This window comes from Anarhichas minor, unplaced genomic scaffold (assembly GCF_050575085.1).
Source record: "Anarhichas minor isolate MPS153535 unplaced genomic scaffold, ASM5057508v1 ptg000027l, whole genome shotgun sequence".
NCBI lineage: Eukaryota > Metazoa > Chordata > Actinopteri > Perciformes > Anarhichadidae > Anarhichas > Anarhichas minor.
In genome coordinates, this window is record NW_027466473.1 from 10,234,217 (window position 1) to 10,250,040 (window position 15,824).

The 15,824-nt window shown below is 43.1% G+C and overlaps 1 protein-coding gene across 1 annotated transcript in view; it reads right to left on the reverse strand.

The window, feature by feature from the left end:
• Nucleotides 1–14,684, reverse strand: part of LOC142960552 (glutamate receptor 3-like) — a 58,029-nt gene extending 43,345 nt beyond the window's left edge. The window contains 4 exon segments of the mRNA XM_076102430.1: nt 1,628–1,867; nt 13,961–14,119; nt 14,532–14,639; nt 14,642–14,684. Of these exon segments, the coding sequence (XP_075958545.1) occupies nt 1,628–1,867; nt 13,961–14,119; nt 14,532–14,639; nt 14,642–14,684 (550 nt within the window).
• Nucleotides 14,685–15,824: the final 1,140 nt, after the last annotated feature.

Genomic DNA, 15,824 nt, shown 5'->3' on the forward strand with positions numbered 1-15,824 from the left:
ACTGTTCCACAAACTATCAACAGTCACTCACACAAGCGTCTCCCGAGAACCCCCTTCAAGTTCCTCTCCGGCCTTAAATAGAGCACTCCTCCTATAATGAAGATTAAACTGATATTTGGATTAGCGTTGGCTATATTGCTCCAAGGCCTTGACGGGGAGGAGCAGGCTGGGACTGGCAGCCGAAATGGGATGGCTAACTAGCCTCTCAGCAAACACAAGCTGTGCAGCATTTGGGAATCCATTCAAAACTACAGTGTTTACACTACGTCACAGTCACACTGTGGAAATGGGCAGAGTATTACAGATGGTGGCCCGTCAGCCTCGTCACAGCAGGTGAGAGAGGCCAAAAAAAAGTTACGAGCCCTAAGGGCCACGTCAGGGAGCACTTCTGAGAAGGGTGATTGTGCCCAAGAGAGGCTATAAACAGCTTAATCATTTTATCTCAACCACGGCAGCCAGCCAATTATCAGATTCTACAATCAACATCAAAACACCAAAACACTGAGACATATCGGTCAGCCAATGAAACCGAGGTCCCCCTTCCACATAGAGAGCACTAACAACCTCGTTCGTTAATGAGGTCAAACATGGCTCTGAACATATACATGGCAATTATGAAAGTGTTGCTCTAGTCTTTGTTTGTTAAAATACTTTCAAGAAGCTCTTACTTTGTCTAAGACATATTTACATTTATGTAAAAAAAATTGCCAAAAAATGTTTTTGCAGAAATTGCAGAAAATGGCTCCGCGAGAATGAGTTTCATGACACCCACCTGAGCTGGAGATATATAAAGTGAGGCGGGGGAAGTGAATGAGGAGTGTACTTGTCCTAGAAATGCTCCATGTCGGTTTAAAAATGGAATGCACAGTTCTGAACCGTTTGGCACATTTATCAGCAGAGACGGCACCCAGAAAATCTCTACATCCATTGAGTGATCTGAAATACAACTAACATCAGTTTAAAAAAAAAAAGAAACACACAAATGGAAGCACATGACACATATATTTTCTGCCCAAAACAGTGTATGGCCAGCTTTCGGGCCAATCTACACAGACAAAGTGTTCCTTCTTAACTCAGCCTCTCCAGATGCTGACCCTCAAGAGGACCACCAAGACCCACGTCTGTAAATAGTTGGCCTACATGAGTGGAGCAGGAGGCCATTAAGCAGATGCAGAAGTTACAGTATGTTGTGTTCTGTCTTTATATAATCCAATTAGAGCTAAATGCTAATCAGAGAGGATTAGAGGCTCAGGCGGCTGGAGTTGTACTATGGCGGCGGATCAGCGGCACCTGTGAATGACTCATTCCTCCGAAACGAGGAGCTATTGACTGCAGCAGGATTCAGTCACAGAGAGAGGTAATTTAGGATCATTACCGGCATAGATTAAAATGTATCAGACCATTTAGGATGAAGATTGGGGATGAGGGATTTACATATTAAAGACTGATCACATACACTGTATAATAACACCTCTGCATGAGCAGGGCTTGGCGTGCCAATTACTTTTTCCACTTTCTCTAGCAACGAGATGTTCTGCACTACTCCTCTGCCTCCAACTGAAAGCCTGTGGTGTTTCCATAGCTGTGTGTGTGCGTGTGTGTTACTTTCCAAGACGGCTGCTCTTACCTCTGTCAGTGTCGTAAAGGTAGACAAACTTCTCCCACTTGTAATGGTCCAGCAGACTGAGAACAGCTCCTCGCAAACCGGGCCTCATCTGGATGACAAACTGCACGTCAGCGTCAATGGGGAAGCTGGGAGTAATGAAGGAGGTGTGCAGCGCCCCGCAGAAGGAGGTCAACGTGTTCATGGACTTCCTGTCGTAGAAGCCGAGGATGGCGTAGACTCCCCGGGAGAACTGGGAGCAGACTGGTGACGGAGACAAAGGACAGGGACCAGCACAGAGTCAAGACAGAGTCATTGCTGATCATCTACTCTTTCAGTCAGGAGGGATGCCGACAGACAGAAAACTGGCCTTTCAAACAAAGTTAAGGTCAAAATGTCATAACATATTGAAAGTTTAAAAAGCTGAGTCCCCTAATGGCCAATGTAAGGGTAAAAACTTTCGTACAAGCTTGAGGTGTGGGGGGATTCATGATGGCGTTTATCGTTCTAGTGACGCAGCGGCGATCTGAATAATTGGGTGCCATGTGGGATGTCTGCTCCCCATGGCCATGCTCTGCTGCCCGGTGCCCTTCACTTCTCCTTGGTCTAAATGCAACTGCTTGGGTAATCAACTAGAAATAATGGGGAAATCAGTGCATTGGCCACAGCTCTTTAATGGACAAATACCCCGACACATGAGCATGCAAATGTGCAAGCGCCGGGCTGTGCTGCAGTATAAAAGATTTATAACAAGCCCTATCTGCCGCCATCTGCGGGCCTTTTGAAATGAGCTCCGGCCATCAACATTCAGTGCATCAGACACTTGGTCTTAGAGGACTCAATCAGGGATATGACCATTGTCTTAGTGTTAGTAAGAACTGAAGCAAATGTTGGAACATTTCAAACCAGGAGTGCTGCTCTCATATTTCTGTCCCTCTGTTGAAAGCAGATCCCGACACTGTTCACCGACGCTGCTAAGTATCTCCAATCCACCTCCTCTACTCTGTGGAAAGTCCACCCTGTAACATACTGTATGAATTTCACTTATAGTAAAGGTGCAAAACACATTCTAAAAGAGTGCGCCACTGATTTAGCACTTGAACACTGTCAGACTAAAATACTAGAATTACTGCCTCATGTTAGTATGCCTCCACCAACCAGTCAAGTCGCATATTACATCCCTCACTTTATCCAATACGACATTTGTATAAAATGGTCATAATTAACATGTGAATTCTTGAGTTTTGTGAGGTCACAGAGTCCATCGTTTTTTTAATTACCGTCTTTTGTCAAAACCCTGTGCTCACATTACCCACAATGCAACTCGACCACTGACAGTTTGGTCTGAGATTTGTGTGTTAGACAGAGATGAGGAGTCTACCACTGAGGTCTGGTAGGATCACTTCTTTCTAACTCTGTCTTTCATTTTCCAACTTGTAGTCTTCAGCCCAAACCGCCGCTGCCTCAAGTAACATCAATTAAAAGCCAGAAAAGTCTTTAAACAACCTTTCATGAGTTGTTGTTTTTAAATGAGTCCTCTCTTTGGGAAAAAAAATGCATTGTCTAGGTTGAACTCGAGAGAAAACTGGTGAAATCTGACCAAACATTTATGTCTGCAAGCACAATTAAATCAATTTTACAGTTCTGTGATTTCTCTCCATGTGGTCAGTTGGGGTTCAGACACACACACACACACACACACACACACACACACACACACACACACACACACACACTTGATAGTTTGGTTCACTCTTTCCCTCAGTCATTTATTTAAATTTTCATGCATTCACAGAAATAAAGCCTGCACCTGTTTGGTGTTACTGGCAAAAAATAAATGCTGCAATCTAGGAAAATAATCTTCCAGGGGCGGCTGCACCATTGTTTTGTATCTGACGAACAATTGTTCAGCTTCAAGGACTCGATGGGCCTTTCATAAACACTTAAATAAGCCTCTCCCTTCATAACAGAAACATGTCAGAGTGAGTTCTCTTCTATGCAGTTTTGGATTCACCGTGCTTCACAGTGGCTCTTTCTGCAGATAACATTATTCACCACAACACAGATTTTTCAAATATTCAGCCAATGCTAATTAAAAGAAAGAGTAGAGGGCAGCAATACAATTAAGACTTTTTACCAGACTCAATATCATTCAATTCAATTCTCAAAATGGGAACAATAGCGTTCTGTGAAAAAGACAGCCTGTTCTGCTAAAGGACCAATGAAATCATATATTTGAGCTCATGGAGCAGTAAACACCAGTCAACTGCGGTGAATTCCCCTAATCATGGTCCGCAATGAAGATACGCATCATCTACTTTATTACAGAGGGAACGTGGAGCTATTTTTTGTCACTGCAGGCTCTGTGCATTTCTGTTCAGAATACAAACACACACTTTATATGCATGATTAATATCCACCTGGAAAAAAAACCCACCTCTCTTTCAGTCTACTTCCATATTATTTCCTCCATCCCCTAACACCCACATCTGCCTTTTCATTACTGTTGCTTTCTCCTGTTCGCACTCATCCATTTCTCTGCTTCTCTTCAGCTCTCGCCAACTCGTCCAACTTTAACAGGTTGATGCAGCAGCTCCAGCGGCACCGACCCTATCGTACGTCTTCCTGAAACTCGAGGCTTTGCAGCTTTGAAGGTCTCTCCCGCTGACAGCCGCAGGATCTTTTTTTGAGTCTATCATAAAACTTGCTGATGTAGGGATGAACCTGTGGTTTATGTGCACAGCAGAGCCGAGTCTACAAAGTGAATTCTTAAAGCTCTATCGCTGAGGGGAAATAGAGGGGAGCTGCTGTCCTCGCCTGAAAAAGGGAACACCGCACACAGTGAGAATATTAAACTTTATGCGCACAAGAAAGTGAGAATGAGGAAAATGATAGAGGAGGACTCACACTGAGATGAGGAGGTGAGTTCTCTTGCACTGAGTCACTGGTGAGAGCCTTGAGGTGGGATACTGCACTTGGACAAAGTGAGGACAACGACTCTACTTTTTGTGACGATTGCTGTCTGAGAGCAGTGCCTGCAGTGATACTAGAGGAGACGAGCGCAGCAGGACTTCAGTTTGTTTCCACGAGGGAGAGGGAGGCCGTGTTGGTCTCGGCCATATGGGAATACCTGCCTCGACCCAGGCTCACATGATCAGTAAGAGAAGAAGGCAGAGGATATATGGCACAGATATGCAGCTGCAATCCCAAAATTACCAACATATAAAAGGATGGGGTCAAAGAGAAACTCCAAATTATTATTATTGGATATGTAGTTATTCAATTCTTGAATTCTAATGGCTATAGTTGTGGAGACATTTCACTTGAAGCCACAATGTCAATCTCATGGTGGAGCTAGAGGAGAAGTCAGTGGATTATCAAAGTCATTAGAATTCATCATTTGGCAACCATTACTGTTTGTACAGAAGTTCATGGCAATCGAGTAGTTGTTGAGATATTTCAGTCTGGACCAAAGTGGTCAACCAACCGATAGTCATGGTGACTGAATCTCACGGTGTCTTGTGCTGAACAGTTACTTAAAGACACTGAATGAATCTGAACACCAAAGAGGCCACACGCTTGGACAGGATGAAGCTCACAAGCCTACGAGCCGGAAGGTTTGTGAACCCTTTTAGCTATAAATTAGCCCTTACGCATGTGGAAGCGGGACAAAAATCAAATAAATACCTATCTTCATTAGGATCTCTGTCGACTTTTCATTCTCAGCTGATTGCAAAGTCCCTACTTTAAATGAATCACAATGCAAAATTCACCGTAATAATTTATGTCACGTCACACTGGTTCTTACATCAGGTTTCCCTTGATGTTTAATGTAAGGGTTCTGTAACCTCTGCATGATTTACAGCTGTGGAAAGAAATCTCAACTGTCAATCATCCATTTTCCCATCATGCCACACAGATCGTCCCTAACTTAAGCCAGTTCACTAGACTACTTATTCTATCAACGTTAAAGTAATCAAGATCTTTTTCCACTTATGGTTTAAAGGGGATCTCCTAATGAGACACCATCACTACGCTGGACAGAGGATGCAAACAAATCCTGTAAATGTGCTGACTGACAGACACTCAGCAGATTCAGTGTTTCCTTGTCGAAACGAGCCGGGCAGCTATGCTTTGCTATCTTCTGAATGATAGTTTGCAAGGTCAAAAGCACACAACCAAGATCCCTCCCCTGTTATTCCAGGTAACATGCCTGGAAATGCCTTCTTTGCATTCTGCCAGCCAGTGTCTAGTGTGTCAGCTGGACAGGGTGCACAGGGATGCTGTGGGAATATCTTAGGACTGTGTCTGACACCTGAGCAACAACACATTATAGCGGTATAGAGGCGTTTCCAAACAGCTGTAGTCATGTTACCATCAGAGGTCATAAAGTTTACAAAGAACCAATTTTCACCCTCAGTAATTCAGTTTCTGCTTTAACAGAGGCATGGAGGGGATCAAGCCCTCCCAGCATGCACTGGGCAGCATGTAATGAAACATTGAAGATGTTGGATGAACTTATATAATCACCCCCTTTTGGTATTGTGGGTGTGTGGTTTGGATTCACACATAGGAATCATATTATATTCTGAAGGTTCTTGTAGAGTCTTTGGACGGTGAGAAGCAAACCAACAGGATTTGTTTTTACAGCTCATAATGCAGGAAAACCTAAATCATTTATACCCATAAGTATATTTTATGTTTTTATCCAATGAACGCCCTAAGGCTAACTTTCCAATGCAATTGTTGCATTCTATTCATGGGTACTTTCTCAGCAGAAAGACATGAAAAGGTGAAAAGTCCTTGATTCAATTTTCATCAGTACTGATTGCAAGAATACAGCAGCCGAGGTTTTTGAATTAGCATGAGTGGCTCCATGTTAAATAAAAGGCCAAGATTGAAAATGTACATATTTAAGTAACAAAAATGTTTCAATTAAATTTCATTAGCTAAAAAAAAAAAAGGTCAGGGTTAAGAAAGGGTTAATGCTGTAAGACAAAAACACAGACAACTCCCAGGCTGGACAACGCCTTGGTATCACAAGGTAGCCCCGCCCTAAAGCACACCCTGCTTTATGATCTGTTTTACTCTAAATGAGACAATAATTTACTAAATGAACATCATGCTGAATTGACGAAGGCTTAAAACTAGCGATTGAGACCATAAATACACGTTCACAATGTTCACTGAGGTAATAAATCAAGTGAGAAGTAGAGACATTTTCTTATAGACTTGCAACCAAAAGACAACGCTGGAGTCAAATTTATTCGCTCCAAACCAGTTGATGGAGAAGCGGCTAATTCGCATTTAGGTTTTTACGACATTTCAAAAGACATTATACATTTAGCTTGACAATTGAATGGAATCAAGGCAACTGCCAAAGAGTATAATACACAATGGACTCTAATAAAATTGACTGTGAGGTGGACTGTGAGGTGGATTGCTAAAAAGCATATGGATTGGATGGATTGCATTCACTGTGCTACGTAAACATGAAAAAAAACATTTAAACTGGGCTTTGTGTTTTCCACGTTGACCATCTTAGCTTAGCATGTTAGCAGGCTATCATTTGCTAAATAGCGCTTAACATAAAGTACAGCTGAGGCAGATGGATATATCATTAGTTCATCCATCCACTAGTTGTTGAGATACCTCAGTCAAAACCACAAAACTGCAGCTGGTACTAGAGGAAATGTCAGAGGATCACCATCATTAAGATTCATCCTCTTGGCACTCGAAATGTCTGGACAAAATGTCACGGCAATTCTTCCAATAGCTGTTGAGATATTTCAGTATAAAAAAGTGGTGGACTGACGTTGAGCCACTAACATGGCTGATGAAAACGATACCAAATGCATCAGGCATGTTTCTGAAATGGCACATGAGCTTTTGAGCAGTGACTCTTCACAGCATCTCATCTAGTTTGAGTTCAGCAAGCTGCACTCGTTCTACTCGAAGGCTCGTTAAGACGTGCCAGTTCCATTTCACCGTTAAAGTAAATGTTTGTTTTCAGATGAAAATCAGGTTCCAATGATCTCTGTGTCATGACATTTAAGCGTTTCATATTTGTCTCCGCATTACAGTCTGCATTGTTGTGCAATTCATGCCAGCTGGCCAACCGCGGAGAAAGCAGAGGGCATACAGGGACTGAAGCTCGAGTAGGTGTTTCTCCTGAGGCAGTGTGGTTGCATGTTGGCTGGAGTTCCCTCTTCTTCACAGATTACGGCTTTGTGAAAGCACACGTTTTCTTCCAGCGGGTTACCCCCTGCAGATATTCATTATACACAAAGATCGGGGCAACACTGTTGGATTAGCCCTAATCTGAGGAATACAACTGGATTCAACCCACACGCTAAAAGAACATGACTGGAGGAAATCTACAGCAGTGATACGCAGAGATGGCCTGTGGCTATTGGAGTCTTGTACGGAAGAATACACTTTAATATTTCCCTGCACCGCAGTAAAAGCGCTTCTAACACTCCACCTACACATGTTTTGCATATACTGCAAAAGCATCATCCAAGGACCACTATTACAAGGAACAGAGGAATACCACAAACTCCATTTGAAAAGGTTGGAGTTCTGTAATACTGCAGAGGACACTGGAACATGGATTCATGTCAAAAACACATAAAAAAAAGGTGAAAAGTGGAAAATGTTATGACTCTGTATGCAAAGTGGTTTCAAATAACTCATTACAGCATCAAACATTCTTCCTTCTAGTCCATGAAATTAATTGATTTCATTGATTCAAATGAATTATAAAACACAACTCTTAATCTTTTCACAATTCATTAACTCTAATCACCTACTCTGGTGCTCAGCCTTGTAAAATACCGTGACACACATGTCTAACTAGGAAGAGCAAAATAGTATCAAGTACGAATAACAAACTGGTTTGAATTGTTTCCTGTGAATTTAAAACACTAAAGCACTCCACGTGATTTTACTCCTTAACATTCAACAGCTCATCCAACTTTTCCAAAGCCCCTCTCTAAATTATTCGCCCCCCCCCGACGGCATCTTTGGTTTTCTTTCGCGTTATTCTGTGTAGTTCACAGCTCGTCGTCCTCGGTTAATCTCAGGTAACATTTAGCGGATAACAGCAGAGCTTTCAGAGGCAGCCTCCCTGAAGGACGTTGTGTAAGACTGCAACAAACTGCTGCAGCATCACTGTAGCTTGTCAGTAGTGATCACCGTCGCTCTGTTACAGCGCTGACATGTACGCACATGCTGATGCACAGGATGAAAGACTAACTACACATCTCCAGTGGCTCGCCCCCGAACCTATTCAGTACTATTCCGCCATTTTACAGCTTCATAACCATGTGAGGGAAAACAAGAAATAAGAATCTTCCCCTCGATGGCTGTGCTGTGTGAGCCTGTGTGGCCAAATACATTTAGCTTTTTGCACTTGACTGACTGATGTTTTCAGGCAACTGATATTTAAAAGCCACTGTTGTAGCTGTGGCCATTTCTTTAACATTAGCACTCCCTTGTTCAAAGAAAGCTCATGTATTCATGCTGCATGATGACCCATGAGTGTTGTGTTGCCCCACAGCAATACACCCTAAAAGCTCTTATTAAACTAAGGGTCAACGCATGTTTTCATGTCAGTCACAGTATCGGTTAGGGAAACGGCATTGCCTGCAAGTAACATGACGCTTTAGTGAGATACAATTACCGTAAAGACGTTCTGAAAGCTTTTATGTTGTTATTATGCTCCCCAATGAGAACGCCGTGACAAATCTGAGGATGAGCACTTGTCAACTTGGGGCAGCTCATCCAAACTGACAGGACTCTGGCTGCAGTGGCAGTAACTCGGATATATTTTTATCGGTGCATCGTGAGAGAAAAGGACATGCTTTCTGTTTCGATGGCTCCCTAATCGAGAGGATCCATTTAAAGCTGATGGCCGTGTGCGATGCTGTTGCGTTGGTAAATAATTAAAGGAACAGCTAAGGCCTTTTGTGAAATACATTTAGCATTGGCTTTTATTTCTGAGAGATCGGAGAGACAGAGATCGATACCGCTCTTGTGTTTGTACAGTAAATATGCTCAGTTTACCACAAAGACAGGAAACAGCTAGCTGGGCTCAGCCCTAAGGTAACGCCGACCAGCAACTCTCAAGCTAATTAACATGTTGTGTTTTTCGCTGGTTGCCTGGCAACCTCACAGAGACAATAAGACACCAGTTATTGCTCCGAGCCAAAAATAATAGTCCGGCACATAATCCCCCTGTAATATCACATCGTGTCATTTCTGCATTCTGGTTTCTATACGAACTACAGCAATAAGATACATTTTAAGTCGTGCATGTTCGAGGTGCTGGCAGGCGGATTCTGTGACCTTTGGAGCTGTTGTTCTCTGTTTTCAGTCTTAATGCTGGCTGCAGCTTCACATTTAGCATTTGAAACTGGTGTCAATCTTCTCATCTCACTCTTGGCCAGAAAGCGACTATGCATAATTCACAACATTTCTTTTCTATCCCATTCCTTTAAATAACGTATCGAATACTACAGCAATTCAGCATCCACAGCCAACTTTAAACAACGTGACGTTCACACCAAACGAACACGATTCTTTCCTTTTCTTTGTTACTAAAAAACACATCTAATCTTGGAGTAGTTTACACATTCAAAGTTTGCCGATGTGTGCTGCTGCTCCTCTATCCCCTGCCTGCGCCGTTTCTATGCCAACAACAAGGCAAGGAATAATGGGATGGTTTTAGCTCATACCATCACATACTTTTTCACATGCCAAATTTGCATACAAGCACTGCAAAAAAAACTAAAATGTCCTTATTTGGACACATCTGATGAGTCAATGTATTCACCATAGTCTTAATAATGCAAACGAAGAAGAAGTAGAAGAAGAGGAGGAGGAGGAGGAGGAGGAGATCTGGCTGCATAAACTGGTCTATGCTGCATTAGTAGGACTGTCCGTTGCCTACACAGTGAAGTGCTCTAACATTAGCCTCTGTCTGAGCAGCATCACACTGGTTGAGTCACAGCAGAGGGAGGATAGGTGGCTATAACAAACACTCTAATAAGAAACACACTGTCACATTGACATTTTGTCGAATTAAAAGTTCATCTCTGGAAAAATGCTGGTCTGAATAGAATCATGCTGCTGCAGAGAGTTGAAGGAGGAAAGGTCTTTGAAAGGGAATGATGCGGCTTTTTAAGTTGGGTTTTTTATATCGCGTAGATCTTACATGGCAACATCTACTGTAACTAAATATGTGCACAGAAATTAAAGCTTGAGAAATGTTGATTTATCCACAAGCATTTTACACTTGTGGACAGTTAATCAATGTAATAAACACAGAAACTTGATTATACATTAAATAAATGCTTTGGGGGTCAAAATGTGAAATGATCTGTCTGCTCTGTCAGCATATCCAAAAAACTATAATCCCACACGCACTTGGTTTAACCTCTCCCTCAGTGTCCGGCCGGGCCTCTGTGTATCCGCCGTCTCTTCCTGCCCTGACCTCGGTCTTAATGGATATAACCTTCCCATTTCTGCAGTTATGCACACGATCTGTCCTGGCCTGAGGCAAGGTGTCACATCAATACGTCCTGCAGCTTCCCTCCAGACAGCCACAACTTGGTGAGATAATAAACACAACGGCACAGTGAAGTTCTCTTTGTCCGCATCAATTCAATCAAGTTGCAATGAAATAGTTTGCTGCAAAGTCTTATTGGCCGTTGACAGGTGTGTTTGTTTCTATGCAGGCATCAAACTGGAGATTCAGTGACTCTGGTCTGGGGAAGTTGGAGAACAGCCATAAATTAGTAGAGAGATAGAGAAAATGAACGCTTGGTGGGAATTGATTTTTCCATACTGGAGAACAAACTGGAGCCACACACACACACACACACACACACACACACACACACTGCTGGACTATAGCCTTCCACCTATTGATCCACACTGCCAATAACACAGTCATTTGCCATCAGGGATTTGTAACAATCATTACATACTGACCCAGCTGGAGGACAGCGGTGTTGTCCTGCTTTATTCCATTCAGGGGCCGCACAACAAACGCAACAAAGGAGCTCCGAGCGAAAAGTAATTCCTATTACCTTCACAATATACAAAATTGGAAGTTTTGTAGACAGTCCCCTCATAACACTTGCTCATCTAAAAATCTATTATAAAAACAGAAAATGTAACAATGTGAGCTGTGGGAAAGCACAGCAATGACTAAACTGTCATTCTTGCCAGAATAGAAATGTGTCAAATCATAATCATCACATTCATTTGCTACATCAACACCTGCCAGGCGAGCAGGGCATTATGCAATCCAGACCACTAACATAAGAATAATGGAGTTTGGTGCATCTTTCAAGCAATGTCTTAGTCACAAGCTGGCCCAGCTGGTCTCCATAATGAGCTGCTCACTGGTCTTTCTCAATTGGGAAGCATCTAGCTTAGCTTGCATCAGCTTATCTTGCCAAAATTAATCCTACCGATTATCTTGTTTTTATTTTTATCCTTTCCGGAAAAAAAACTTGAAGCTTCTTTGGAAAACAATGGATTCATGTTTACTCAAAAAGAATCCTGGCTCTATGTCCTGAATCTTTAATAGGTGCATGAACCAAACATATACATGAATTGCTATTTGAATTCAACAGGCCTCTTTTTGTCCCCAGGTTAACTGTACAGGGCACCACGTGGTGCAGGAACACATCTTTTTAGTTCCATTCGATACCTGGTATAATAATCGCAGAAGATAAGACAATATTAAAAGCATTATCCTCTAGTGTAACTACAGAGGAGCAAAGGCAAACTCATGTTTAACCGAGGGGTTAAAGAAGACTGGAGGGAAAACAGCTCACTCACACTGTCACAAGAAATGCTTCTTCTGGATGAGTGGTTTTATATAATAGCTTGCTTTTGGACTCCTTTAAATGAAAAACAGGTTTATGAAAAACAGGTTTGTGCTTTTGATCTTGACAAGCCAAGCGTGTAATATTCATCTCTTCCTCAGTAACAACTGCTGAAGTGCCCTTGAGCTAAGCGCCGACCCCACAGCCGCCCGTATGCAATCACTCAGCAGCCGGCGGTGCAAGGCTGCGGTCGAACCGCATCAAGGTGTGAGTGTGTAAACCTACATCTCTCTGAAACTTCTCCCCATGGCTACTGCTATCTCCCTGCTGCTCCCACCAACAACTACACATCACCTCAACGGCATTTTTGCATTTTTATCACAGCCGAGCCCTAGATGTACGAGGTGCGATTGTGTTCAACTTTTCCTCTCTTTTTCGGCCCTTTTCTCACTTCATTAGGTTCACACAGCCGTCTCTACAGCAGCTGACAGGTTTTGGAGAGCTGATCCTTAAGCGTGAAGTGTGGAGTGCAGTTGGTGGGAAGAAGGATAACAAATTAATTCTCCAGGCAGAGCTTGGTGCCCAACATGGCAGAGGATTGACTGGTAGACCAATTATGAAGCCATCTCACACTACGTAGCCCTTCCTATCGAATCCATCATGTTTGTAGAGATGACTACATGGATTACAGCATGTTACAGTTGATATCGTAGGCGATTTATACTGTACGCCACTGTGCTGCTGGTTTAACCATATGTGAAATTTTAAATCATTGTCAAAGGGACTGCAAAACAAATGGGTAACGGCCTAAAGATGGCTGCTATCCTGCATTGTGTATTGAGTGGTAACAAATGACGATTATATGTTTTCATTTGACAGTGGAGAGACGAGAACGTTCATGGAGAAAGAATAGATATAATGCAACAATTTTGCATGATACAACCAACTTAACCAGTAGCCACCGCCGCCGCAATACACTTTATAACTGGCAACCATCGCCTATAAAGCCTTTATCGGATGTCCACAGCCGGATACTACAGCAACCAGAATAGCAATGTTTGTTTCCCCCACTTTCAAGTACAGTCATCTAAGTGCTGCTCATCAGTGTCTCTGGAATTACTGAATTACTCAGTTTACAAAATCCCTGTTTGGCCAATTACAGGCCCCATCATGCTCATCCAGCTGGTGAGCATGACAGAGGAGTTTTTGTATTAGCTCAGACCCTTGGGCAGGTGTCTGTTTTTCTTCTTCTCTTTTTTAAGCCCAATCCATTCCAATTTCCGCTCATACGCATCTGTGCCATTTTCCTATTGGCCAATGAGACACTTATAGCAAAACATATTTCACATATTGTGTGTTTGAGTGGATAATTACTTGTGTACACTTTTAAAACGAACAATTGCATCATGTTTTTTTTTTTTTTTTACCATAAACAGTGAAATCATGAGGCTTTTCCTGCTGTTCTTATGCAGAGAAATTGCTTATCGGCCTGTTTCAACAGTGCGTAACTACTCACAGGCGTGTGTGACAGAGAAGCTGTTGGAGGACTCCAGGTTGTCAACATTGTAGTTGAGGTGGAAGGGTTTCTCCGTCGCATTCTGGTTGGTGTTATACAGCTGGACAGCAAACCTGAAGGCGCTGTGCTCCTGCACCGTAGAGCGCATGAACAGCCCGCCTACAGGAAAGAACATGTCATATATAACAGCGCTCTAATTTATTCCCAACATACATGAAGAATGCACTTTTGTTTTTTTACTCCCGGGGTCGGGATATTACTTGGGAGTGAGGGCAGTGGCGACGCGTTAATATCAGACACATAATTCACCAGTTAATTCAAAGTAAGGAAGCAAATGAATGTGTTAGCCTGTCACTCACTAAATAAAGCACTGCAGATACTGAAACGTTTGCATTATCTGGATCAGCTCTATTTTTACCAAACCGCCTCCAAAGACGCACAGAAGAGAAGTGAACTTGGTGATGAATTATGCAAATAACCCAATCAGTGCGACTTGCAGAGACATGTCCTATTTAGACCATGTGAACAAAGACACGCATACGCGTAGTCAAGAGTATCCCGTCGAACTTACCGATGTTGATTTGGTTTGGAAACCCTGCCAGCGAGTCCCCCCAAAGCCACAATAAAACAAGGACTGTCGCTGTTGTGCGATGCCACATTTTTCTCCGGGAAGTGAAATCAACTCCTGGTCTGGATGTGACAGAGGGAGAGCGGGGAGAACCATGTACACGGGCTTGTACGCAAAGAAATCCACAAGATTGCGGCGGGTCTCTCTCTCTCTCTCTCTCTCTCTCTCTCTCTCTCTCTCTCTCTCTCTCTCTCTCTCTCTCTCTCTCTCTCTCTCTCTCTCTCTCTCTCTCTCTCTCTCTCTCTCTCGCTCACTGTGTGCACCCACGCTGAATGTGTGCCAGCGCAACTGCAGCGCCAGCCCTCTTCTTCTTCTGCTGCTGGAAACCTAAATCCAGTGTTTTATCGCAAAGATGGAGGTGGCGGAGGAGAGAAAAGCGTATCTCCTTACTGTGGATGAGGACCACTGAAAAGGGCCAGAGAGAGCGCGAGAGGGAAGGATAGAGAGAGAGAGAGAACGAGAAGAGGGAGGGAAGGAGGGGGAGGGGGGGGGGGGGGGGGATAACGTCAGACCAAGTTATCAAACTTGGTCTGACGTTGAATTATAATAAGAGCAGCCTCCCGTCTTCCTCCTCACGTCACTGCAGAGTTGGTGTGTGAGGCGGTGCAGTCTTTGCTGGGTTTTGCGTGTGTGCGTGTGTGTGTGGTGCAAAGGCAGAGCAGCACACACCAGCATCCTCTTAGTATGGACCAATAGTACACTGCTGACTTGTGAGTGTGTGTGTGTGTGTGTGTGTGTGTGTGTGTGTGTGTGTGTGTGTGTGTGTGTGTGTGTGTGTGTGTGTGTGTGTATACTGGCCCTGTAGGTCTCTATCTTTTTTTTCTTCTCAAATACATCTCGTCTCCCTCCCTGTTGTGATCAGATGTGTATCGCCGCACTCTTGTGGCAGTATAGTCCTGCACACCAGCAGCACAATCTTAGGCCGTCCCCTGCAGGTGTTTGAGGGCAGAGAGTGGGAGCTAATGAACTGATTTATCCCTGTTTAATAACTCTGGTTGCCAAGTGTCCTGCCTAATGCTATATTAGAATCTTAATTGACTTACTTTTGTTAAACTACTCCGAGAACCATTATGATGTAGTGGTGTGTTTCTCAGTGGTAAAAAAAAAAAAACAAGTGGCATAAAATAGTTTTAGTATAGGTCCATTTCTTCCACTGACAAACTGGAAACAGAGGCTACTTTCTGTGGTAAAAGATCAGTGCAGTACATGTGATTTTCACTGTCTGCCTATTTACAT